At 32.5% G+C, this 26,447-nt stretch overlaps 3 protein-coding genes across 3 annotated transcripts in view; 2 read left to right on the forward strand and 1 right to left on the reverse strand.

Moving 5' to 3' along the window:
- On the forward strand, positions 5,889 to 8,005 carry LOC18589785 (protein slowmo homolog). Its single transcript, XM_007014911.2, has 2 exons — positions 5,889 to 6,206; positions 7,235 to 8,005. The coding sequence occupies exon 2, from the start codon at positions 7,251 to 7,253 to the stop codon at positions 7,806 to 7,808; it is 558 nt and encodes a 185-aa protein (XP_007014973.1). The 5' UTR covers positions 5,889 to 6,206; positions 7,235 to 7,250; the 3' UTR covers positions 7,809 to 8,005.
- On the reverse strand, positions 8,823 to 11,104 carry LOC18589786 (zinc finger A20 and AN1 domain-containing stress-associated protein 8). Its single transcript, XM_007014913.2, has 3 exons — positions 10,965 to 11,104; positions 10,753 to 10,825; positions 8,823 to 9,750 (listed from the first exon to the last, which is right to left on the reverse strand). Exon 3 carries the CDS (start codon positions 9,735 to 9,737, stop codon positions 9,222 to 9,224), a length of 516 nt encoding a protein of 171 aa, XP_007014975.1. The 5' UTR covers positions 9,738 to 9,750; positions 10,753 to 10,825; positions 10,965 to 11,104; the 3' UTR covers positions 8,823 to 9,221.
- LOC18589787 (serine/threonine-protein kinase Nek6) overlaps positions 21,516 to 26,447 on the forward strand; it is a 9,107-nt gene continuing 4,175 nt past the window's right edge. The window contains exons 1-10 of the mRNA XM_018128518.1: positions 21,516 to 21,729; positions 21,830 to 22,142; positions 22,364 to 22,430; positions 23,101 to 23,166; positions 23,300 to 23,346; positions 23,599 to 23,644; positions 23,737 to 23,817; positions 23,900 to 23,942; positions 24,033 to 24,082; positions 24,914 to 24,995. Of these exons, the coding sequence (XP_017984007.1) occupies positions 22,024 to 22,142; positions 22,364 to 22,430; positions 23,101 to 23,166; positions 23,300 to 23,346; positions 23,599 to 23,644; positions 23,737 to 23,817; positions 23,900 to 23,942; positions 24,033 to 24,082; positions 24,914 to 24,995 (601 nt within the window). The 5' untranslated portion in view covers positions 21,516 to 21,729; positions 21,830 to 22,023. The remainder of the gene's footprint in view (positions 21,730 to 21,829; positions 22,143 to 22,363; positions 22,431 to 23,100; positions 23,167 to 23,299; positions 23,347 to 23,598; positions 23,645 to 23,736; positions 23,818 to 23,899; positions 23,943 to 24,032; positions 24,083 to 24,913; positions 24,996 to 26,447) is intronic.

Here is a 26,447-nt window from a genome sequence, read left to right on the forward strand (position 1 = left end):
TATAGTAGTAGTAGTATATATATATATATATATATTCAAAACACGTTCAAACATCATAACAATAACAAATTTTCTAGGATTCTACCAGCTCATTCTTTCCACAATTTTTCCATTTCAAATAAACCATACGTATATATATATATAATTATAAAAATTTTAAAATAGACACCTCCTACTCACCTTACGATAGCGGGATACTACATCACTATTTCTACTTGTCGATCGCTTGTTACTTCGTTCGACACGCCAGCACAGCTCATTTCCTCTATTTATACGTTGCCTAGCTTGGGCTTAAGTGGTGACCCAAGTAGTTTGTTGTAACTTGCCAGACCCCCTCTTGCTAATGGCACAGTTGAAAGATCAAATGAGTGATTTTCCTCCTCTTGAAGCAGCATCGTTTAGATCTTTTCTGCTCAAAGTATAAAACTTTCTACCTTCTCCCTTCTTTTTTCTTTCTTCCACCACTTATGCTTCCATTTCTTTCCCTTCACCAAGTCTTTTTCTCACTATGGTTGCAACCTTCATCCTTCTTCCTTCACTCTCAACGCCGGCAACACTATCCTTCCTTGGCTCTCTCGTAAACTAGTGGCTTAATCTCTCCTAAACTCTCTCACAAACCGACGGTACAGCCCCTCCTTTCTCTCTCACAAATGGACAGCACCAACCCCTCTTTTCTTTTTTTCATTTTTTTTATTCTTTTTCTCGAGTGAATATCTCAAGGATTCCTTTCTATCCTTTTCAGCCAACTTCTTCCTTCCTTTTAGTCTCAAAATGTCGTTCATTTCAAGAAGAAAAGAGACAAAAAAATTTACTTGATGCTTTTACATGTGGGGGCCGACATGACAAGCTTACACTTGTCAATGTCCTTTTTCCTTTTATTTCTTCTCTTGGCCAGTCCTCTACCTCCCAATACATGGCTTAAAATGGATTTTGACTTCCTTATTTCACACATGGGCGGCTGCCCAAATCATCCCTTATTCTATTTTTTATTATTTCTGTACTTTCATTATTGTATTTCTTAACTTGTCTTTTTCTCTCATCTTTATCTTCTTCTTTTCTCCCTACAATTTCCTCATGGGGGGCTTGCCCATACTTAATAACTTTTGACTTTTCTTTTTTTCCATGATTTTCCATTCCTTTATTCTTTACACTTTGATTATTTTATTCTATACACTACTTTTAATTAATATTTTATTTAGCTATGCTTTGACCCATTCAAACCACATGTATACTTCACATTTCCACATAATCTAATCTTTTTTGACAAATAAATTCCCATTTAACTCCAAATATTAAAATTTACACATAAATCCTTAAACTTTTCTTTATTTACCGTGTGACCCTCCAAACTTTCATCTTTTACAATTTGGTCCTTCCAACACGTTTTAAATTCCAATTTCCTTCTATCTTTCTTCCTTTACACGTGTACAACCAAAATATCAGAGTTGCACTTCAACGCGATATCACCATAATATTTAAATATTTACTTACTCGCACTAGCTCGATTTAATAAAAACACGCGGGCACAACTATCATCGTTTTTCTCCAAAATCCTTCCTTACTTCTTTTCCCCCACTTGGATTAGTCGTATACTCCTCCTTTGTGACTAATTTCAACAATAAATAAAATATTAATATTTTAATATTATTTTATTCCTAAAATATTATTTTAATTTAAAATATTCTTTTCACCCGTAACCGCTCTTCGGCACTTCAATTTACGTCGAGTGACTCTTCGTCTTATCGATAAGATCTTATTGACTGCTAAACGAGAGTACGGGATGTTACACCAAAATACTCCAACTTTATTATATATACCAAGATACCATAAAATTCATGATCATAATTGTCCTAAAAACTCCCTTTGACGCATATCCACTATTCATTGTCTTATAATTTTGCTCATAGTTTATGGTGTGCAACTTGAAACCTTTTACAAAGTAACCTTTATAACACCATGCAATATGTCTTCTGCCTTGAGATATCTCAAAGATACCTGAGTCAATATCAACCCTATGTTCTACGTCCAACCAAAAAGTAGCCAAGGCAATGAATGGTTCATTCGCAATTGTAATGCATATTTGTTATTCAGAATGAAACAATTTTAGACATAAAGTTACATATTGTCTAAAACATTTTGTAAATCTTGCATCAATAACTTTTTCTAATTTATCTTCCGATGGTTCCCCAACATCTCTTTCCACCAATTCATCAAATATCCTATCATCATATCCATAATTTACGAGTTAGGTTAATTCATATATTAATTATTAAGGTTTAGGCTATGATGGTACTTACTCAATGTATGAGATATCTCTTTACAATTCATTAAATCATATAGTTCGATGGCATAATACTCATTTTTATTTAGAAATCGAGATTGATCTTGTGTATCAAAAGGTCACCCAAGATGAGTGAAAATTGAATAATGACTCATGAAGCCACATCTCCCTCATTATCATTATGTGAAATCTAATTTAATTTTATCTGCATAATGGATTCAAAATACTACGAGCAAAACGAGAAGATTTTCGCAACAATACATGTCTCTCATTTATATCCTTCAAAAGATGCTCAATTTTTCATTTTCTTCTTTAAATAATGCAAAAACTTGAGCATCATAATAGAAATAAAATTTAATGAGCACCCTAAAATCTAGCTACGTACTAATTAAAAACAACTTGAAGATATAGTATTTCTCAAAATAAATATATCTATAATGGACAAGTTCATCAACCTTAGCCTCATAAGGTAAGTGAATCAGCATATGCTCCATCGAGTCAAAGTAATCAGGAGAAAAGATATTTAGTTTGCATATAGTTTGTTAGTTGAAATAAGCTTAAAGTAAATTAACCAAAATGAGGGTGAATTGGTTACCAATAGAAAAACCCCTCTTTTTCACATATTAAAAAGATAAAGAACCTTAAGTGCAACAAAACCAAAAACAAAGCATAATAAAGTAAGAAAATGTAAGAAAGTAAGAAGTGCAAAGCCACGATTTTTATAGAGGTTCGACCTTCAATGCTTACGTTATCTCCCTCAATATCATAAGGAGTTTGAATCCACTTTAACTGCTTTACAAAACGCAAGCATAACCTTTCACAAACATTACCTTTTCGAGAGGAGAAAACTCACCCTCACAATGTCACTGCCTTTTCAAGAAAAGTAAGCACAACCTCCTAACATCACTACCTTTTCAAGGTTAAAGCACAATGGTTCACTAAGTTTCTGTCTTTTTAAGGCTAAAGCACAACCCTTTTATCTTTTGCTTAGAGGTATAACCACGATACTACCTTTTCAAAAAGGTATAACCTTCAACACTACCTTTTTCTTGGAGGTATAACCATATACAACAGTGGATTACAAAGGTAAAAGCTTTATGCCTTTAAAGAACCCTAATAAGCAATGAGAGTACTCAAGGTGAAAGCTTTTCTAAGAATAAAGGTAAAAAATATGAGTGTCTAAGCTCAAAAACTTTCTGTAGTGTGGAAAGGTATGATCTTTGAAGATGATCAGCTCACTATCAGAATAAAGGAAGGATTTTTCTTTTTCAACTCTTTTAAGAATATTCTTTTCTTCTTTGCCATCTATTTTTCTTTCGCTTCTAATTCTCTTTCTCTTCCTTTTGCCTTTTTTTTATTTTTTTTATGTCCTTTGGTCAAGTATTTATAAGCCTAAAGCTTTTCTAGCTGTTGGAGTAAGATTTAAAACTTTTCTTTTTGTTTTGTGCTACTTAAAACTTTTGTCTATTGTGCCTATAGATTCAACATGTTGTACCTTTGGTGTCAATTCTTTACACACCTTTCTGTTTTTCTTGAGAATCGACATGTTCTTCATATAGTGTCGATTCTTTATGACATGCTTCAGGTCTACACCTTTCTGTCTTTTTCCAAAATCAACATGTTGTGTTTTTGGTGTCAATTCTTCATGTGTGTTTGGTGCTAATCGAAAAATTCAAATTTGAAATTTTACGCTTCAATCTTATCCATTTTTCAACTCTTGCTTTTTTTCCAAGTTTTTGGCTTGTTCTCTCTAAAGCTTCCAGAATTGACATATCAACTTCTTAGTGTTGATTCTCGCTCTGTCTAGTGGCTTCTATTTCTCTAGAATCAACATGTGCAAATTTGAGAATCGATTTTTCCGACAATGGAAAAAAGATATTTTTCTTTCTGTACAACTAAGAATCAATTCTTCACGTTCTAAAGATCGATTCTTACAACTAAAAATTTAGAGTCTGAAGACTTTGCTTTCAATTTAAAACCAACTTCAAAACTCTTTGGGGATTTTTTTTCACCTTTGAAAACTCTTTCCATGTTTTTCAAGTAAATTAATTTTGTCATTTTAAAACCAAAATAAAGATAACATAGTTTCAACAATTTTTCCTTCCAAAGTCTTCATCTTATCAACAATAATTCAATTAAGTACAAATCTCCAAAAAAATGAGATAGATCAATTATAGCATTTGAAATTAAGTTAGGCATTATATCAAAAGGCAATTAGGAGCAATCGTTGCAAAAAAAAAATGACTATCATGACTTTTCATCCCATAAAACTTACATTCCATCTCATTAACACACAAAATTATATCCGATGTAAAACCATCTAAAAATCTCAACTGCTTCACTTACACACAAACAACTTTTCTTTTCTCCCTACTTAAACTCTATGAGGCTTTAAGGAAGAAAACCTTTCCATTTTTTTCAACCAATTCCAGTTATGGGCACCTGTAATATACCTCTAAATCTTATTGTGCCTTTATGTTGGCTTTGATCTTGCCCTTAACATCCATCATTATATTGAATATATTCTTAAAAGATATTATGTTCAATATGCAACATTTCCAAAATGTGACAAATAAGAGTGGTATGCCAATAAGATAACTCTCAAAAGATGCTCTTCTCCACCAAATTATGAGTTTGATCAAAACACGAAATGTTTCATTCACCATATGTTGTCTCAAATGAGATATCAGAAAAGAAATTCAATCATATCAAAATCTTTTTACCTAATAATAAAAAAATTGGAGAGTCACACTCAACTCTTTTATTAAATTTATCTTTTTGCATCCAAAACAAATGATTAAATGACAAAAACTACCGATGAGAATAAAAGAGCAAGGCTTCTTTCCACGCTCCAAACCATTTCTCTTCAATATACTTCCATCACTTTTTCTTCATCAAAGCCAATTGATCAAGAAACCTACTTCACGTTTTCCAACGATAACAACGACATCATCATCATCATCAAGTCTGCAATCCTCCTGCTTCTTGTTAGGTTGATTTATTTTTATTTTTTGGGTTTGCTCATGGCAAAGCTTGTCACCGGATTCTGTTCTATTGCACTTAATTTTTTCTGTCTCTTTGAACTGATGTCTATTTTTATATTCTAGTATTTGATATCTGTTTGTACTTGCTTATGGCTTGATTTTGTTCAAGTTCTAATTGCCTGAAACAAAGCCCACTCAACCACCGGCAATCTTTTTTCAAAATAATTTAGTTGCCATATATTCCTTTTCAGAATTTCAATTTTTTACACAATTATGTTTTATTTGAATTTTTATTGTTACCATCTTTATAATATTTTAAATTAAAATAGAAATTTCAGATTTTGCTCTATTTATTACTTTAAAAATTATTATACATGGGCCTAAATGAGCAGGCCTTGGTTTTTATCTGTTCAATTAGAGCCGAGCCTGGTCAAAAATTGAGGCCCGAAATTTGGGCAGGGCCGGGCCTCTGCAAGCATAGTGAGTGTTAATATACTAGCAAACTACTTTTATGATGTCCAAAAATAAAAATTGGAGAAACAGTATATTAATTTAAACATACTTTATTAAATAAAAATCAAGGACAATTTTAAATTAAAAATAAAAATACACTGTAAAAGGAAAATCCAAATTTTCTCTTACAATTTTAATGAGCACTAGTAATACTGTAATAACATTTTTTTTTTGTTTTAAATACTCTACAAAATCAATTGCATTTTCTCTTTTTCTGTTTGTTGCCCCAAACTTAGTAAAGAAAAAGAAAACAGAAAATTTGGGTTAGAAAGGACTCACAGGCGGTCCTTCTCTGCAAAACCACCCCGTCAAAGCTCTTAGTACTACAATTCAGACATCCACCCGTCAATATCATCCATCCTCTCTCTGTCTTTTTATGCTGTAAAGATCTATTTTAGGGTTTCACTCTCCCGCAGCTTTTCCGTACGGTGCGTTTTGTTCTCCCTAAATTCCGCATTTGTTTCTTTTTCTCATCTCTGGGTTTTTTTTTTGTTGTTGTGCTCTTTATACAATTCTTTCATGGATGTTTCAAAATGATCAAATTTAATCAACTCTAACTTATAGGAGAAATTATAATTTGTTGGATTTTTTTTCCCGTTTACTTTCTAAGACGGTTTCGAGCTTGTGCTTTAGCATTTCTTCTGCTTTTGGGGGTCCAATTGATTGATAGGGTGTTAAGCTTCTTTGAATCCATTCTGGGTTTTAGATGTTGTTTTTGTTATAATATATTTCTGGGTCTCTTTGGATTTGAATGCTCATTCGATTAGTTTCACGTTTTTTTTTCTTTGGGCTAAATTACTGTTTATTTTGGAAGTTTTAGATTTAGGCGTTTAGCTACTGAAAGATTGAAGGCCATGACAGAATTTTAGTTTCTGTTTTTTTTTTTTATTTATTTAGATCGTATGATAGTTGAAGAAAAAGCTGCTGAATTGTATTTAGATGTAGTTGATGCTTTCAATTATTAGGTGTTTAACTGCTGGAACTTCATTTTCTTCTTACCCCTTTATTGAAAAAGGTACTTTCTTTTAATCCACCTGTGTAATTCTTTGATTCCCTCACAAGCCAAAAATGTGAATACTCCCATTCCTAGCACGACTTGTAAATTATTACATTATTATTGCTGTTATAATTTTAATTATATAAGAGCATAGGCCTTTATGTTATGTTCAAAAAGAATTTTATACTTGAATTTGATGTGGATGATAAGGGTCAGTTTCTCCAAATTTACACTAGATTGGAAATCGGATTTGAGAAGTACGCAGAGGTACATTTTATGATGATTAGATAAATTTTTTAGTTTTGGAAACATCTAAGTGAGCCTAGATCTTAAATCTACCTGGATTTCTGAATATTTAGTTACCATTTGCTTTCATTTGAGATTCAGAATTGAACTCTGCCTGAATAATCATGGATGCACATTTTTTTGTAAACTACGTTGTTTTTTATCTATCAATAGGATTAGAAAAATCGTGATGGTGAAAGGATATACTCAAGATCACATTTACAAGCATCCGTGGGAACGAGTAACTTCTGCATCTTGGCGCAAGTTTGCTGACCCTGAGAACAAACGTACCTTGTCGCATATTCTTGAAGTTGACACATTGAACCGCAGACTTGATCCTGACTCTGGCAGGCTTTACACTACTCGTGCTCTTACCATCCATGCTCCAGGGCCATGGTTTATTCGCAAAATCATTGGCCAGGATATCTGCCACTGTGTTGAATCGACAGTTGTTGATGCCCAATCTAAGTCAATGCAACTTACAACCCGTAATGTCAGTCTCCAGAAGTTCATAGAGGTAGAGGAGAAGATACGGTATGATCCTCACCCAGATAATCCAACTGGCTGGACAATTTGTCGACAGGAGACTAGTATTCGTATTAAGCCTTTATCAGCTCTGGCATCCATGGCAGAAAAAGTTGAGCAACGGTGTGCTGAGAGGTTTATGCAAAATAGTGCGAAGGGCAGAGAGGTTATGGAGAGGATCTGTAAGTATCTTGAAGCTGAATCTAGTGGGATGGCTCTATAATTCTGACTTTCACACTTCAGTTTTCAGTTGTCTCTCCCTTGGAGTAGGGAATAACAAAAGAATGTAAGATGCAAAACCACCAAAGGTTAATTTTGAATGTCCTTTCTAGACTCGGTGCAAACACAATAGACTCGGTTCTATTGTAGTTGTTACGAAATCTTGATATGGTTTAATTACAATTACAAAATTTAACTTCACCAAGAAATATATAGAAATTACTTAATTAATAAAACTAGACAAATTTGATTTAAAATCAAATTATCTAATTGTGTTTCATGATGTCATGATCTCTCATGGAATCAAGTCCTTGGAATCATTACTTTTGTGAAAATATTGAGTTGGTTGTTATGTTGATGTAAGGATGTCAACTTGCTTGGCCTTGCACTTTAACCTAGTTGAGGTAGCTGTGGTAGGGAATACCCGACTATGAAATACGTATTGTCATCTCCGGTGGAGTTCAATCATTTGTTTCATCTAATTTAAGATCCAAATCATATGTTGCTTCAAATTTAAATCCCGGTTGTTATTGCAGGCTCCGTTGGTGCCCAAAGATGACTTCATTCCGATTAAAGCATTCTCACAATCCTCCCGTACTTCCTCGCAACTGACACCACATAAAACAAGGCTAACGAATTGACCAACTCTCCACTCTCCTAAGGGGAGGAATTGTCCTTTCCTAGTTTACCTAGGGGTTGAGGGTATTGGCCTGTTAACTCAAACATCAAACATGGAGCTGTGGATCCTCAAGGCCAGGTAACGGGAGGCATAACAGGAGGACCGAATGGGAACGAGGAGTATACTCCCCACGCCTTGAATGGGAACGAGGAGTATACTCCCCACGCCTTGCCTACGTCATTGACATTCCAAGTTGATGGCTAGTTTTCAAATCTTTTCTCCTTAAGAACTCCGTGGTCACATGAAAAAGAGAATGAAATGCCATTAATAGCACAAATCATCATTCATGTAAGTCAAGCACCACAAATATAAGTACAAGATTTGCCAAGGACTTGAAAATATAATACGAGGATAATGCAATGAGAAGCATAATTGAAATTTACACAGCTACCCACGAGAACATCCACGATCATCTTCATATCATCTTGAAATTGCACAATACCATTTTAACAACCAGAACTAGAGCGAAATGGCATATGAAACAGAATGACACATACAAATGACAGAGTACATCAAACCACCACAGATTAAGACACACTGATGCCAACATATAAATTCTCGCCAATCACAAGATATAGAGTTCTTCATAGTGCATAGATGTCCTAGATAGCCCTGTCTCCCAGCATATATAACAATAAATAAGGACACCTGATAAGACATGTGGCCAACTCAGAAAGAGTCTCTCGGAGGAAAATGAGCAAACATACTTCAAAGCATGAAACTTCATCCCATTTGTATTTAGATTTTATCAAGCTTCTCTGCCTTGACAACTGGATTGGCTTTAGCTATAGCATCTCGTGCAGCAGTGCGATAATCGAAGGGGCAATCATGTTTGTCTGAGTAGCGGTGTGATGTACAGAAAAGGTTACCACAGCGACATTTAAACCCTGTTAAACCAACCCTCTTTTTGCAAGTGCTGCACCGGATTGGGCCCTCCTTCAGCTTTGCCTCTATGCTCTCTCCTGAGCCAGATGGACAGGATGTCTGAACTAAGATGGTCTTTGGCTCCACAGAATTTGGCACATCTACACCAGTAGCAATAACGGTTTCATTCCCATTGCCGGTTGATGATCCATTCACAATATTATCAATAGACGATGCAGCAAGTTTAGCCTGCTCCTGTTTCAATATCATATCCTTGTGGCACTTGGAACACATGTTCATAGTCGCTGCACTTCCAAAGAAACCACAATTGTTAATGCACAAAATAGGACGTTCAGGAGGAGCTTGGCATCCTGTCTTCTCATGGTCCATTTCTTCACCTCTCCTGTAGCAAGTATATTTAAATATGAGAATCTAACAAGTAAAATTGACAATGCCAAGAGCCAGGGGCAATTCACAGTTAATGCTGGATGACACATACATGAAATCATCAGTAAATGCAAATGAACCTTTGTTATATTGATAATAGCCATTTATTCCCCTTTCAAGTCCCAATCAAGCAAATAAAAAAGCAGAACTCTACAAGATATAAGCATTAGCCACTAAAGTGTATGTGTTCCTGTAAAATGTTACTGTTTATTCATGAACTAAAAGATAACAGTGAGAAACAAATACTACTATCTTAATTTTGCAAAGCAGGAAACTTCCCTTACAAATTAAACATTGATTCCACCAAAAAGCACTGCTTTACAAAGACCAGTAAGTAAAGATGAAGAAATAGGAAAATGTTGGTGTATAACTAGAAATTGAATTGTGGACACTATGATACAAAAATTAAACAAGACTTTCAAGTTTTCAACAAAATATAAGGAAATGAATGTCAAACATCTTATTTCGATATACACCATTCTGCATCGCATATAAATGCGGCTCTCCAAGTTCACAATCAGCTAATAATTCACCAACACTGTGTAGAAAAACTCCTGCCTACGCATATAACTTTTTCTCTCACAGAGTATTATTTTCTCAGCAGATTGTTCCTAAAAAATTCTCTGAGGTTTCTTTTTTTTTTTTTTGGCCCGCGTCTAACATCAAAATCAAGAAAAATATCAAAAGACATACACCAAGTGAACAAGGAAAACTAAAAGAATTTCAAACAACAGAATTATACCCATAAATATATTTTTTTCCTGAATTACAATACTCAAAATTAAACAGTCTAAAACATACTGAAAAAAAAGTAACACCTCCTTGACATGCATGCAAAAATAATTTCATCCATCACACCAAATTTAAATAATAATAATAATAATAATAATACTGCAATATTTCAACCCAGCTATCAAAAGGAAAAATGATAAAAAGACATAAAGAAAGAAGGGCTGACCTGTTAGCTAGAGAAGTTAGTGAAATGACTCCCAAAACCTATCTTGGAGCTCAAAAACGCATCCGATGAGCCCCTGTTTTAAGAGGTCAAATAAGACCAATCAAAAAAAAATTGAAAATATCAATTAAAACCAAATAAGCCCATGGAAAAAATAACGCCAAAAATTGAAAAATCAGAAACAAAATATCAAGATAAGAGATCAAAACCCCAACCCTAGAATTTATGGACCAGATCGCCCAGGATTGAACCACTGAAAAGCAAAAGCCCTAAGAGAGAGAGAGATGTTTCTTTTGTTCTTCTGTTTCCTTTGCGTCTCTTCGATTTGGTGATTTTAAATGACTTTATTTATTTTGGTTTTCTCTGCCAACGAACGTTCTTTACTGCTTAGGGATGACGTGGGGGATTCCAATTGGGTGCGCGTGTTGATTTCTTATTCCTGATTTGTCCTTCACTTCAATGAGAATAACGGTTTTGTCCATAAAAGATGATAACTCTCACCCTGATGAAGAATAGGAATACGACGGTCCAATAGGCGTCAAGTTAGATGCTTTTGTTGTTGCATGTTGGGAAGGACAAGCCTTACTTGTTAAGTTAGGCTTTGCAGTAACATATTAACATTGTTTTCCCTTTGCTTGATAGAGGAAGAAATCTTTCAAGGTTGATTGAGCGTTTTAATACTTAATTACTCATTACATTAAAGGACTAACCTTTTTCTACTTTTTCTCTCTTCATCAATTAAATAAAATTATAATTCCACTCTCATACTCATACTCTCCATCACACGTAATGAATAAATTTCATAATAATATATAATACAAAAGTTTATTTCTTTCCTCAAAAGTATTATTCAAGACATATTCCATTGATAGTTCAAACATTAAAAGGTTGTTATGCTTTGTTTATATAAATATTCAAGTAATTTAAAGCTCAAATTGACTAAAATTTTAAATGATTTAGACTTATACTGACTATAAGCTTAAATTAAGCATTATTTTTTATCATTTTGTTCTTTTAGAATTCAGCTCAAGTTAAATATATAACGATTCAACTTAAGTTAAAATTAAAAGTAATTCAAGCTTGACATAAACTTGAATGGATGTAAAAAAAAAAAAATGAATGATTTAATCTAGAAGTGGCTTGAATTCGAATATAGACTTGAAATGATCTAAACTTAAAATAATGTAAGTAGTTATTCAATGCTTATTGGAGTACTTGAACTTGATTAAAGGGGGAATTAAGGTTAAAGCCCAAAAATGATTAGCGGTAGGAGGGTTGGTGCTTGTCAATTTTACAAGCCCAGCCAGCCTAGAAAGAAACTTGGGTTTGTTATGGGGTGGAGGCGTGGAACCCATGTCTGCCAATCATACAGGATGTGTTTACCTTGAAGCAGAATGCATGGAATCATGAAAGTTTCTTTACTTTCTCCTTTTTTTCGTCGTTTCAATTTTTGGAAGAACAACAAAAATTTAGTTACGGTTAATGTTACATTATTTTCTCAATTTTTAGTACAAAGGGGATAGAGTTTCATTTTAATCTGAATGGTTAAACTTGATTGTAGTCTTGGGAAATATAATTATGTGAACATATATATATATATGTATGTGTAAAATTAAAAATAAAAAATTTTATCATCAATACGAAGGAAACCAAGTAAGAGATAAAAATGTTCAATTCTCCATCTACAACATAAAATGAAAAAGAAAATCAAGTGTTTCTTTCTTAAAAATGAAAGCAAAATTAATTTGTGGATTCCATGTGTCTATCGTTTTTGGTTGAATGAAAGACAAATATTTTCCATCCTTTATTTGTCTATCAAAACTTATTAATCTTCCTTTGTTCAAAAGAATATTAGCAGGGACAGGTTAAGGGTTGTATTACACCAGCCCAATCAACCAAAGGCCTATGACGCCTTTCACCAACTCGGGGGCACTTGGTGCACGAAGCGAGCGTCACACTACCCTAACACTGAGGACAATATATTCCTGGCAATTGCTATAATTACCAAAATTTACACTCAGATTTCTTTGAATTAAAGTGAAATTTTGCCAAAAAAAAAAAAGAAAACAAACTTTGATGGTCTATCAACGCTTGCTTTTGTCCATCGGCCAAAGGGCCAGAAATTAACACTACCTTGATTATAACATTTCAACCCATATTATTACATAGAGATCTGTTTCTCTAACTTATATTCTATTTTCAACTTCTGTCTTATAATTACTTTAATTTATGCTTATTTACCAATTAAACTTATTGTATAACATATATATTTTACTCTTGAATATTCATTTAATTTAAAATGCGTAACCCATTTGATATCAATACTGGATAACAATGACAGATCAATTCCTACATGACCTATGAATCTTTTCAACTAGCTACATCAATGAAAGCAAGGATTGTGCGCCTATGGGAATCAATCGATCCAAATTGTCCGGACACACTCCTCAGCCTTGATTTCTTAGCAACTAATGCACAAGTACATACTTTTTTTAATAATTAAACAGGATTTTTCTTTGAAAATTAAATACCATTCCATAAGCATTAAACCAATCCTTGTATAGCATATATATTACAAATAGTTTGGTCATTTCTCAATTAGGAAAGAGCATTCTACAATTTTATAAACAACAATCAAATTGATATTTCTTTGTAATTCTTACTTATAATTAAATAAAAATGTTAACAAAGAAATATTTAATTATTTCATTCTCTACTGTTATAAAATATCAAAGTTAATTGGTGGCAACTAAATAGCTAATTCAAAATACCAATAAATATAATTTCAAGTTATTATGTGGTCCAATTCTTCCACAAACACTTCACCCTACCTTGCTACAGTAGTAAACTTATTATATAGAATTCTTGAGGATATTCCTTTCTATTATTAGTTACTATTACAATGATAGAAGAATGTAAGGGATTACCATCCAAACTTTGAACTTTGTTTATATTATGAAGAAGGCAAAATCAAATCTGGTTGGTTAGTAGACAAGTTATGATGGATTGCTTCTCCTTTGTATGGGATCAAATTTTTTGATGCCATACATATTTTTAATTCCTCCAACCTAGATTAATATAAATTGATTTATATTTTTATTTGGTTATTAGAATTTTGAGATATTAACAAAACACAAATTTTTCTCTATTTAAATATTAACAAAACATATATTTTTGTTTCATTTTAAAATTTGGGTACTTCATATATCAAGATAATAGAATTTTGCTTATATCTTTGTATGATGGCAAAATGCAGTGTGGTTGGTTAGGAGACAAGTTATGGTGGATTGTTACTCCTTTACTTGGGATCAAACAATTTTTTTATGCCATACTGATTTTTTATTCCTCCAACCTATATTAATGTGTATTAATTTATATTTTCATTTGATTGTCAGAATTCTGAGATATTAACAAAACACATACTTTTCTTTATTTAAATATTAATAAAACAAAGATTTTTGTTTCATTTCAAAATTTGGGTAGTTCACATATCAAGATACTAGAATTTTGCTTCTATTTCTATATGGTTGACCGTTGAAAAATAATTTTAATGTTAAAATTGCATTTTGCATTCTTAGAGTTACAAATTGGTGATAACATTTTGTATTGTTCATTCAATAGAGAAATGAGTTGCATTTTATGGTGAGAACCCTAGACATGCCACAATTCTGACCTCAATTGAAAGAAGGATCTCTGTATCGAATCAGTAAGTTTCAAACAAGTGATAAAAAGTCAAATTTTAACGCCATTTCTTCAAATATAATTAGAATGTTTATGAGGAATACCCAAATCTAAGAGCTTCATGAAGATTTCTCCCCATACCCTTCATCGTATTTTACTTTTGCATTATTTAATCAGCTTAATACAAGGATCTGATATGATGCTATCTTGACAGATATGACGCTATCTTGACAAATATGACTAACTCAATTATTTCCTAAACTACTAAAGCATGATTTCTATAGCATCATCTTTCATTATTGACATTGCAAATAGTGACTAACCCCAATTAAAATGATGTTTCAGAACCTAACAGATTTTATTAGGGCCTTAAAATCGATGACCAATATTGCAAAGGTCCGCTTGCATAACAAAACAAATGACCTTAAAAAACGTGACCTTTACATTGAGGATCTCAAGTTAAAAAAAAAGTCATATACACATTTGATCTTATGGGTGAATAAATTTTTACATCGAATCTCATACTTGGTATTTTTATGTACAATGGCAACAACTTCAAAATTATTTTATATGCTGATAAAGTTGAAAACATAAATGAAGACCACCTTCTTGATGCAGTGATCAGTGTTGTTATTGTCTTGGCCACCACAATAGTGAAGAAATACATGAGTAAGAATATCATTTATTATTAGTTATATTATTCACTATTTGTCATATTTTTTTATAATTGTTTGCTACTCTTACATATACCCCTTACCTTTCATCTTGTTTGATCACCAAGATATATATCGATCCAGATATACCTGAAACTGCAGCATTTAAACAAATGTAATATCAGTATTATAACTATAAATAGCAATTCAAATATAAAATAGCAGTTCACAAATCTTTTAACTCACAGATATCAAGAAAGACCATTTAGTGTGCAAATTATAAACATGAAAATGGACTCACATCCATAAATTGAAAACAATAACAACATTGAAGAATCAACTATTGTAGCCATTAATGCAGTTGGCCCAACCAAAACCCAAGTAAAAGCAAACCTGAATAAACAATTTTCGAAACAAAATGTTAAACACAAAAATACTGACAATAAACATATATTGCAGAACATTAAATATAAGATACGTGTAACAATTACTAATATTGATTGCAGCAATGGATGGTTTTACAATTTATGTAACGAATGTGAGTTAGCCTTACGATTTTGTGTTGGAAAATACTGGGGCACTCAACATGAAGAAAAGACACTACTCCCAATGTAAGTAAATAATGAAACTCTTATATTCTTAGTTATCTTCATTTCATGAATTTAATGCTTTCCTAAATTTTATTTATAATACCACATTTCTGTAACACACGTTTTGTGCAAAACAAATATAGATAAAACAATTCCTAAAGTTATTAAATTTACATTCTTGTTCATTTAAAGACTAGCTTTTTTTTAGTAGTAACTGTTTTTTTTATTTTAATAATTACTTTTTTTGTTTTGCTCAAATAAAAATATACATGAATATATTGAGTGACAAAATAATGACAGTATCATTTTTCTAAGATCGTGTAATACATTGGGTATAACAACAATGATCTAAACATTTGCCTTCACATTGAGGAAAAAAATTTTTGGTGGATATGTGGTGATCTAGCTCAAATCGAGCAAACATTCACATATTTTTAACATTTAAAACCTTACCATTTTAGTCATTTCTTCCATTCTAGAATGTGGATGTTTACAATCGAATACATATACATGAACATAATTCATTTCTTTGTCAGAATCATATTTTATAATGAGTTAATATTCTCATTTCACTTGAAAACAAGTTTCGGTATCTATATATTAATTTTATAAGCATGTCTATTATTCATTGTGTTAGCATTTGAAACATTTTAAAATTATTATTATAGAATACATGTATTGCTGGTATTAATACCTTTCAAATTCATTACCAGCTCTTTATTTTCATCTGCAAAAGCTAAAATTCAATTTTGCAGATATTTTATACAACTGATTATGCAAGGTAGCACTACACAAATGGGATTAGTAGCCTTTGGTAAAGTGGCAAAGAAGCTAGTTGGAGCGAGTATCACAAAACTTGCAACACTTAACACTATCCATTGCATGACATTACCTGGACCTGTTAAGGCCTTAATCAACCAAACGAGGACATTCGTAATAGGTCTGACGTTAAAGGCAATTAAAACAAGAATTTCAAATTACAATCTATTCAATTGTGATGTGATGGCAAAGTAAGAACCTGCCACTCCAACTTCTACAAACATTGCTGTATCCTCAACACCTTCATTAACAATTGAACAACCAAAGCAGCAGCTCCTACCATCACCAATAAACACACAGGTGGCCAAAGAACTTTTCCCAGAAAACACTCCTCAGGAAAGTGCTACCACTAGCCAAGGACAAGAATCATCCAAGAAAAAATACAAAGCTAGGTTAGGATTACAATACGGTAAACTTCAGTTTACATATTTTCTCTTCGTCTGCTTGTTATTAGGTTTTTTTTTCCTTATTTCATATAGTTTGAAACTGCAAGCATGAAATGAAAATGATGCATTTTGAAATATATCTTTCTTCATTTGAATGTTCAACACTTCAAAATTGACACACATTTCTAGCACTTTTGATGAACAACTTATAGTTGAGATATCAACATTGAAGTTTTAAATAAATTAGATTCTTTTGCACATTTTGAGAGATACAAAGAAACAAAAAGTCTTTTTTATGGATGAAGAAATTCTGTTGCTGATGGATGTTAAAGTTTGCCTCTTTTAATTGTTCGTACATACTCTTCATGGATGCTTGATGTAAGCTGTGTATTATTCATAAAATTTTAACGTTTTTGCTTTAGTTCATGAGTTGTTGAGATAATTGCTTATGTTTCTTAGATTTATAACATTGGGATTAGTGGCTTCATTTTTTTAAATTGAAACTTAAAATAACTAATGCATGGCCTTCTAAAAGAAATTCTTTCTATAGGAAAATTAGGAAAACCATTGGTTGAAGATGATGGAAAATTGTAAGTAAAATATTCATGTATTTGCATATGCATTCATGTAATATTTTCATTGAGAGATCTAATAAAAATTTCAAACAATATATGATACTCCTTAGTTGCTCAGCCACTGTTTGCAAACATGGTACACATCGAATCAAAACATTGATTAAAGTGCGATATTACTGAAACTTTGTGTTCATCTATATCTAATATGAAATCTTGACATTTAATTGCTAGCTACGTATTAAAATGCCTCATTCTTTTGTTTTGAGGTGGCATGTAATATTATACATTATAACTATATCTTTTGTGTATATGCTTCGAATGCTGGCTGAACATTGAAACACTACTTTGCCTAACTGTATATATTTTGTAACAATAATAATGCCATTTTTTGTGAAACTTTGCAAAAGCCTTATGCTGATTTTTACTTACAAGCATTACCTTTTATACTTAACCTAACAATGATGCTATAAAATTACAAATTGTCATGATATTTTTTTATGTTTTGTACCGATATCTATATTTCTATGCATTATATTATGATCCTAGGTCATAATATTCCAATATATTCTACTATCGACAATAATATTTTGTATATGTAATTTTTAGTATATGAACTTGCTTTAAAATGAAAAATAAAATAAACGCAACTATTACAACATGTATTATTATATTCGTGTGCAACGCGCAAGTACATTTTTAGTATTTATAATTATGTGAAATTTCAAGTAAAAGTGAGGTGTGTTCTTTAAATTTGATTCTTAACTAAAGGCTGGATAATTATTCTAAGCAGGGTTGAAAACTTTGATTCTTTTCACATTTGATACTAAAATCTCTAAGCCAAGTGTTCTTTAATAAAGACAAGAGTTGTGGCCTTAATGTCTAAAATTGGTTCTCAATTTTGACTAAAAATCGAGTGATGACTTTGAAATTTATTTAAGTGGCACAATCACAGGTTTAGTTAAAGATCTGGAGTTCTCCCATCATGCCAACCTTATAACTTGGGATTTAAGTTTTCGAAAGGCTAGCTTGGGCCCACGGCACGGCAGGACAACCTGTTTCTTTAAGGTCCTTTTTCCACCTATGCCAACAACTTTGGCTTTGAAACGTGCATCGACTAGCAAGGCTAAGCATTTAATTTCGTTAAAAAATATTACTTATCGGTTGCATTATGATGATTTGTAATGTTTCATTACATGAAAATAAAGTTTTAAATACTCATTTCAACCATCACAAGCTTCATTTTTTTAAATTACGTAACAGAAAATAATATTCTCCTATCCTGGAAGTCTCAAACTCTAATTGCAAGATTGGTTTTTGAAACTATAAGTGATAGTTCTCAACAATCTACCCTTCTTAATAGTATTAGTATATAGGCTAAAAAAAAAAAAAATTGGTCTACTTCTTCAAAAATTTTAAATAAGTTATTATCTTTTATTGTACTTAATTAAATCTTTAAATATTATTTTTAATTAAATTTTATTTGTATATGAAAATGTTAAAATTTGTCATTTTTTTCCATGTTAACATTTATGTGACCATTATCTCTTACACACATATATGTATACATATGTGACATGCCATGTACACTAATGCTACATGCCATTTAAGGGCCAAGTCATTATGAATCCCAATATTTTGCCTCGTGGGTGCTGATCGCAAAATAATGGCCACGAAAAATTAACATGGCAAAAATAATGAATTTTAGTGCTTTTCATTCAAAATAAAATTTAATTAAATAAAAATAATATTTTAAGAGCTCAATAAAGTACAATAATTTAAGAGATTTGAAAAAGTAAATAAGATTTTTTTTGTAATATTTTAACTTGGTATATATTGTTGTACAAATAAGTTGTTTTTCTTTCAAAGGGCTGCAATTGCATATTTTATATCCAAGAAACATGTCTTTTATAACCATAACCATATGGCATAATTTAATGACACGTTTGGTTTGTAAAATTGAATAAAATAAAATAAAATAATTATTTTATAAAAATAAAATAAAATTATTATTATATATTTTAATTCATGTAATGAAATATGATGAGAATTGATATTATTACTTATTCTAATGTTTGGTTAGTGAAAATATTTTTGAAATTATTAAAAAATAAATGATAAAGTTATAAAATTATCTTTTAGTATAATAAAATTTATTTTAATCAAAGACAAAAATAAATTCTACTTTCATTAAACATCAATAATTTATTGTTAAATTATTAATATTTTTTAATTTTTTATTAAATTATTAAATAATTTATTATTAACTTAGTTATATGATTTTTAATTTTAATTATTTTTCTTTATTTGTATTTTTCATTTCTTAATCTTTAATTTCTATTTTCATTAAAAATAATACTTGATTATGAAATTATGAAATTATTAAAGAATTTACATTAACTTAGTTATATAATTTTTTATTTTAATTATTTGAATAATTTTTCTCCATTTCTATTTTTCATTTTTTAATCTTTTAATTTTTTCATTAAATATCAATAATTTTTTATTTTAATTTCTTTTCAATTTTTCTTTGTTTTCATTTTTCCTTTTTCCCTCTTTCCATTTCTCGTCTGTTGTCGGTAAGTGGAGCAACAGCGGGCGACACTGGAGCGCCAATCTGGCTGTAGCTGCAACTTAGATCTGGCCGTTGGAACGTTGATTTGGCATTGACAGCGGCCGGATCTGGTCTTTGAAGGGTCGATCTGTCCAATGCGTCGCCAAATCTGACGCTTCCGTGGCCAGTTCAGCGCTCCAACGGCCAGATCTTACGGCAACCATTGTCGGATCGACACTCCAATATTGCTGCTGTTTCTTTGAGGGTCAACGACGGAGAACTTGGCAAAGACGACGACAGAGGATGGCGGTGGCTGTGAAGGAGGGCCGTTGCAAACTTGCTTAGAGAGAGAAGAGGTGGGAGGCACATCAAGAAGAGAGAAAGAAAACGAGAAAAAAAGACGAGTTGTAATTATTTCTATTAAATCAGCTGTGGAATTGGGGAATGGCTATTTGCAACAATAAAATGCAGCCAAACAAAAGAATAAAAAGTGAAAGAAATAAGGGGAATGACTTGGCTATTCTCCCTAGGTTTCTTGATTTGGAGAAAATTTTCATTCTCAACTTCTTTTATGGCTCTTAATTTTGGCTTATCAATTTTTCTTTTAGTGTAATTATATATGTGCCTTTTGATAACGATGGCCGATGTCCCAATTCCCAATTTTACAGATATACTTTGGAATATATATATATATATATATATTTAAATCATATGGTATTTGATTTCAAAGTAAGCCATCATTTTTCATCTATTGGTTAGAAGATTATGTATAGGTGGGCTCTTGAAAATCAATACAGCGTATAATTACAACTTTAATATTAAGGCAGTGCGATTTTTTTTTTAGCTTATTCTTGAAATAACCCATGACCTAATTAATTTATTTTTTGACATTATATCATAGGAGACGTCATGTACATCTCGTGTACGATAGTATGAATATACATGCAATGCCCATTAATTTTTTATTGACTCGCACCTCTTATATATTTTACATGTGTACTAAGTACTATTTATTTGTCGTACACGTAAAGCTAAAAGGTGTATTTCTTTTCAGAGGAATGGAATCGCAAAGAGTGACATATTAAGTTCACTATCCGTGCTTCGTTTAGGTTGAGTAATAAAATGATTATGACATAATAGTACTGTAGAAAGAAAAAGTAAAATTATTGTAATTTTATTCATCTTGTTAGTTAATTTATTTAGATATAATAATTAGGTGATGCTGTTTTGAGTGCAATTGCCATTTGAGGAAGAAAAGAAAATACTTGAACGAAATGAATGCAATGGTGTTGGGCAACCATGGAGATCCCGCCTTTGTTTTCCTCGGTAACGTTCATTCTTTCTTTCCCACTGTACACAGTACAGAAATCTTTTTTGGCTTTCATAGGTCACAAATTATAAAAAGAGATTTTTAGTTAAGGAGATAGTGACATACCAACCACATGGTGATGGTAGTAATGATTAGCCAGGCAAACTGAAAATTTAAGCAAAGCTTTTGCCATCCCATTATCAAACTGTGGTTGGCATACCTGTCACAGCAACCTTTCCTTCCCTTCCCTTTTTTCATCTCTTCCTGTGCTTTTGCCTCAAATCTTCCCCCCCTTTGCAGTTTAAACTTCCTTCTTATTCTTGTTTAATTTTCTTCAAACCCAATCATCCCATCTCTCTCCAAGTTTTCTTCAGCTTTCGCATTTCCAACAATTCTTCCTGCTACAACTTTTCTTGGTAATCTTTTAATGCATAAGTATGGCATTTAATGCTCTTACATATGTGCTCATGTTTCTTGAATGATCACTGATCGACTCAAAAATTTGGTGGTATTCAGACCTTGTTAATTTCCTGCCAACAGTTTGGATTCTGGTATGATCTTTAAATTCCATTTAATGCTGCGGTGGACATCTAGGCTTCATATTCCAGAGCCTGAAAACTACCTAACATTAACGCAAAAAAGCTTAGAGTAACCAGTGAACATTGGAAGAAAAGCTTTTCACTTATGCTCCACAGGCTCTGAAGGTGCTCATGGAGAAGAAAAACCAGGAAATGATATCGAAAATGGATGACTACCAAGTAATAGAGCAGATTGGAAGAGGAGCTTTTGGGGCTGCATTTCTTGTTCATCATAAAGCTGAGAAAAACAAGTAAGAGACACTCTGCCACATCTTCTCTACCGGGATTTTTATTTTTCAACTTTGATCTATATCTATTTTAACTGTGACAGTGAATTAAACTTGGGTGTTAGAATTTAATCTGGCAGCAATAATTTAGAATTGTGTGAATATATCTATCTATCTAAACAAATGCAGTTTCATAATGTGATAACTTTAGTGTTGATACATGCTCTTTGATATTAAATCCGCAGGTATGTATTGAAAAAGATTCGTTTAGCTAAACAAACCGAGAAGTTTAAACGTACAGCACATCAAGAGGTTATTCTTCTGAAGACTGACTTACTTTTCAGCACAACTGCTTTGAACACATTGTGTACATTTCTCTTGCATATATCATGCTTAATGGCTTAAATTAGACTATTATTACTATATTCCATCCCCATGTACTGATCTCCTTTAAGCTTTGTATTCTTTCTACACGTCAAAATGATATCTAAACTACATGTTGGAATATCTTTCTTGGTATGTGGTACCTCTTCACCTAATGTACTTTACATTCCTATATCTTGGCTTCCGGCTTTGAAATTAAGCTGAAGAACAAGTGCCATTAAATAGGTTTTTGGTGTAGTTGAAAATATTCTTGAAAGGGGTTTGACCTGCAAAAGAAAAAGAGAAACTAGCATGGAACATCTCAGGTCTTTGAATGTTAGGAAATGATGCTTATGTTCTTTAAAACGTTTTTCTGATATTTGACAAATGTTCTGATGCTACCATCTAAGGTGAACTGAAGATGTTGGCTCGATAGAATAATAATTCATATAGGTAAATGAATAGTTTCCATCATGTGGCATATATAACTTCTGTTTTATTTCTCATGCTTATCAGTGATTGATGAGCAGAAGGCTATGGAGAAAGATTTTGGTTAAATTTCAAAGTCTTACAAGAAAAATGATGCTATAAAAACTCTCTCTTCATATTTCTGTTGCAGATGAATTTGATAGCAAAGCTTAATAATCCATATATTGTGGAGTACAAGGATGGATGGGTGGAAAAGGTAGTCCATTCACATTTTTATTGATTTTCTGGATGGTTTGATCCCCTAATCAAACAATCAAAAGTGTTTTATTCTTGAAATATAATTGGTATCGCAGCTCCATAATTTTCTGTTTTGAATTCATTTTTTGCAGGAATCCTATGTTTGTATTGTCACGAGTTATTGTGAGGGAGGAGACATGTAAGTTTGCTCTGCATAAGAAACATCCGAGTCAAACTTAGAAATTCTTTAAAACTGTTGGATTAAACAAACAGGCAGATTCCCAATTGGTTTTCTCTCACTCTCTTTCTGTTTTACAACTCTTGTCCTTTTATCTTTTTCACCACATAATGCCACAATTTTCTAGGCTTAGAGCAGATGCTGGAAGCAGAAATACATAACTAGATTTTAGCACCATAATTATGCATGCTAATATGCACATTGTTATTGCAGGGCAGAGATGATAAAGAAAAGTAGAGGGACATTCCTTCCTGAAAAGGTAATGGAATGGAATATGTGAGAAACAAAAATCCTTATGAAACTACACATTTTAATGCTTAGTGCTCATTCATCTCCCTTATTCTCATCCAGAAGCTTTGCAAATGGCTGACACAACTGTTGCTGGCAGTCGACTACCTCCACTCCAACCGTGTCCTTCACAGGGATCTGAAAGTATGAATGTTCAGTTATTTTCCATTAAGAAGAGTTCAGTTGCCATAAATTCTTTCAACTAACTTTTCTTCCAAAATTCCAGTGCTCTAACATTTTCCTTACAAAAGACAACGAAATTCGGTTAGGTGAGAAACTTGTATGTCTGAAATTTGCCTTCTTTATATTTCACTTCCATTGCTGCAACGGCACTTATTCATGTAATTCCTTCAACATAGGTGACTTTGGACTAGCAAAACTGCTAAACAAAGAGGATCTCACTTCAACGGTAATGGCTGCATAAATGTCTTATGTTATCTCTTTGAAACGGAGTTCCTATTAGCTCTACTCTTCTCTTTATTGTTTTCTCTTAGAAATTAAGATGGCCAGCAGTCTTCTAAAATATGACACATCGATATTGCAATCTGAAAGAAAATTTTAACCAGAGGGAGAGAGAGAAACAATATGGAATATTTACGACTGAAAGAAAATGTTGATCTATTTATCTGAATCATAGTGCCAAGACCTCAACTCAAGCCATTCTTGCCACTCCCTGTGTCCTTACAGTTATTGCAACAGATGCTGAACAGATGTCAACATCTTTTTCTTTTCTTTTGACACAAGCCCGCAATCTTATCCCCAAAGATCACACTCTTGGGAAACAAAAGTGACTATGTTCCTTTTTTTTTTTGAGGTGAACACAGCATAAAAAAGCTATCTTCGCTTGACATAAAGTAGCAATTAAATTGATTTTGTAGATTTAAAAGCCTCGGCCTACTATCAGATGAGAAGAATATTTTGCAAGCATAGATACTTATCCATCATGATTGCCATTTTAACATTCTAAAAGTAAAGAGCTTTGGGCCTATTCTCTTAAGACACTGTATCTATCCATTATTAGTCAATAACTAGAAGGATGCAAGTGACATACATTGCAGAATGTCATCAGATGGTCTGTTGTTCTGAAGAATCCGAACTGAAAGCAAAAGAACCTATTATTTCCTGATACTAAAAATTTCTCTTCTATGCTTACCTACTGGTTTTAGTTGATTAGTTTAGGCTATCAATTCTTCAGGTGCTGATAGCTGATATATACACATGTTATTTTTATTCTACACAGGTTGTGGGCACTCCAAACTACATGTGTCCAGAGCTTCTTGCGGATATACCATATGGCTACAAATCAGATATATGGTCCCTAGGTAATATTAATCTGACATGGTTGTTTTATTTATGTTGGGAAATTACGGAATTATCTCTAAAGAATTGCCCAAGATCTTACCCAATCAATAGAATAAAAGAAGAAAGAAATCAAGCACACCCACAAAAACACAAGAATTTACGTCGTTCGGTCTTTTGATGACCTACGTCCACGAGTACAGCAACAGAGAAAAATTCACTAAAAGAAAAATCAGGAGATTACAAAAACAGTCTCAAACTCATAACCCTTATCTCACGTACACCCAAATTACTATCTCTAAATCTAAATGATTAGATTTCTTTAACCCCATAAAATCCTTTTATAGGGGTCAAGTACAATAATCTTATCCTAGTCTTATTAGGATATATTACCTTAGTTTAGCTATAATTAAAGACTTGCTCAATAAGATATATTAGTTTAACTAGAATTAAACTATGCTAGTCAAATTACAATTCAAGACTATCTTAACAAATCTCCACCTTAGGTTTGAATTCACCAAGCTCCACCTTACGAACTAATCTCTGTCGACACCGCCACTGTCCCAATGGGCCTCAAGCACTACGAACACCGATCCAGTCCAAGCAATGCTTGAACTTATCCCAGAAACTGACTTAATCAACATATTTGTTGGATTTTCAGCTGTAGCTATTTTCTTCAATACAATCTCACATCTAAAAATGATCTTTTGAATGAAGTTACACTTGACTTGGATGTGTTTGGTTCTCTCATGAAACATTTGATTTTTAGTCAAGTGTATGGCACTTTGACTATCACAAAACACAAGTATATATGCTTGTCCAAAACCAAGATCATTAGCCAAGCCTTGAAACCATAAAGCCTCATTCACTCCCTCGATCATAGCCATATATTTAGCTTCAGTTGTAGATAAAGCAACTACTAATTTCCAACTGATTACAGACTTTAAGAGAATGAACACATACCCTGTTCGAGATCTTCTACTATCTAGATCACCAGCAAAGTCTAAATTGGAGAAGCTAACCACATTACAACTATTATTTGCACATCCTTCACACACTACGCCAACATCAATAGTACCTTTAAGTGTTTTCACAAGCTTCTATGTTTGATCCCAATGTAAAGACCCAATCTTTTTAAAGGACTCGACATATGTAATCACCTCACGATAAAAGTAAGGCTCATCAATTTCTACTTCTACAAATAAAACATAAGAATCAAAATCACCATCAATACAAGTAATGCTTCGTTTAGATACAAATTGTTGTACCTTTTCCAGTTCATATTGGATTTCACTATCATCTCACACTGTTACAAGAGCATTGATTTCAAGCTCCACCTGCTTGCCAACTTCTTGGTTGTCGCGACGTGCGGGTCCGGGAACCCGTCCGCCAGACGCGGGACGAAAATTAAAATCGCAAGGTGTGGGAGTCACCACCAATCTTTTTTATCTAGGTGTGATTGGTCACCTATTAAC

The sequence above is a fragment of the Theobroma cacao genome, chromosome 9, assembly GCF_000208745.1.
Source record: "Theobroma cacao cultivar B97-61/B2 chromosome 9, Criollo_cocoa_genome_V2, whole genome shotgun sequence".
Lineage (NCBI taxonomy): Eukaryota > Viridiplantae > Streptophyta > Magnoliopsida > Malvales > Malvaceae > Theobroma > Theobroma cacao.

What these genes read in the sequence shown, in the direction of transcription:
- LOC18589785 (XM_007014911.2), top strand. Translation starts at nt 7,251, where the DNA reads ATGGTGAAAGGATATACTCAAGATCACATTTACAAGCATCCGTGGGAA.
- LOC18589786 (XM_007014913.2), bottom strand. Translation starts at nt 9,737, where the DNA reads ATGGACCATGAGAAGACAGGATGCCAAGCTCCTCCTGAACGTCCTATT.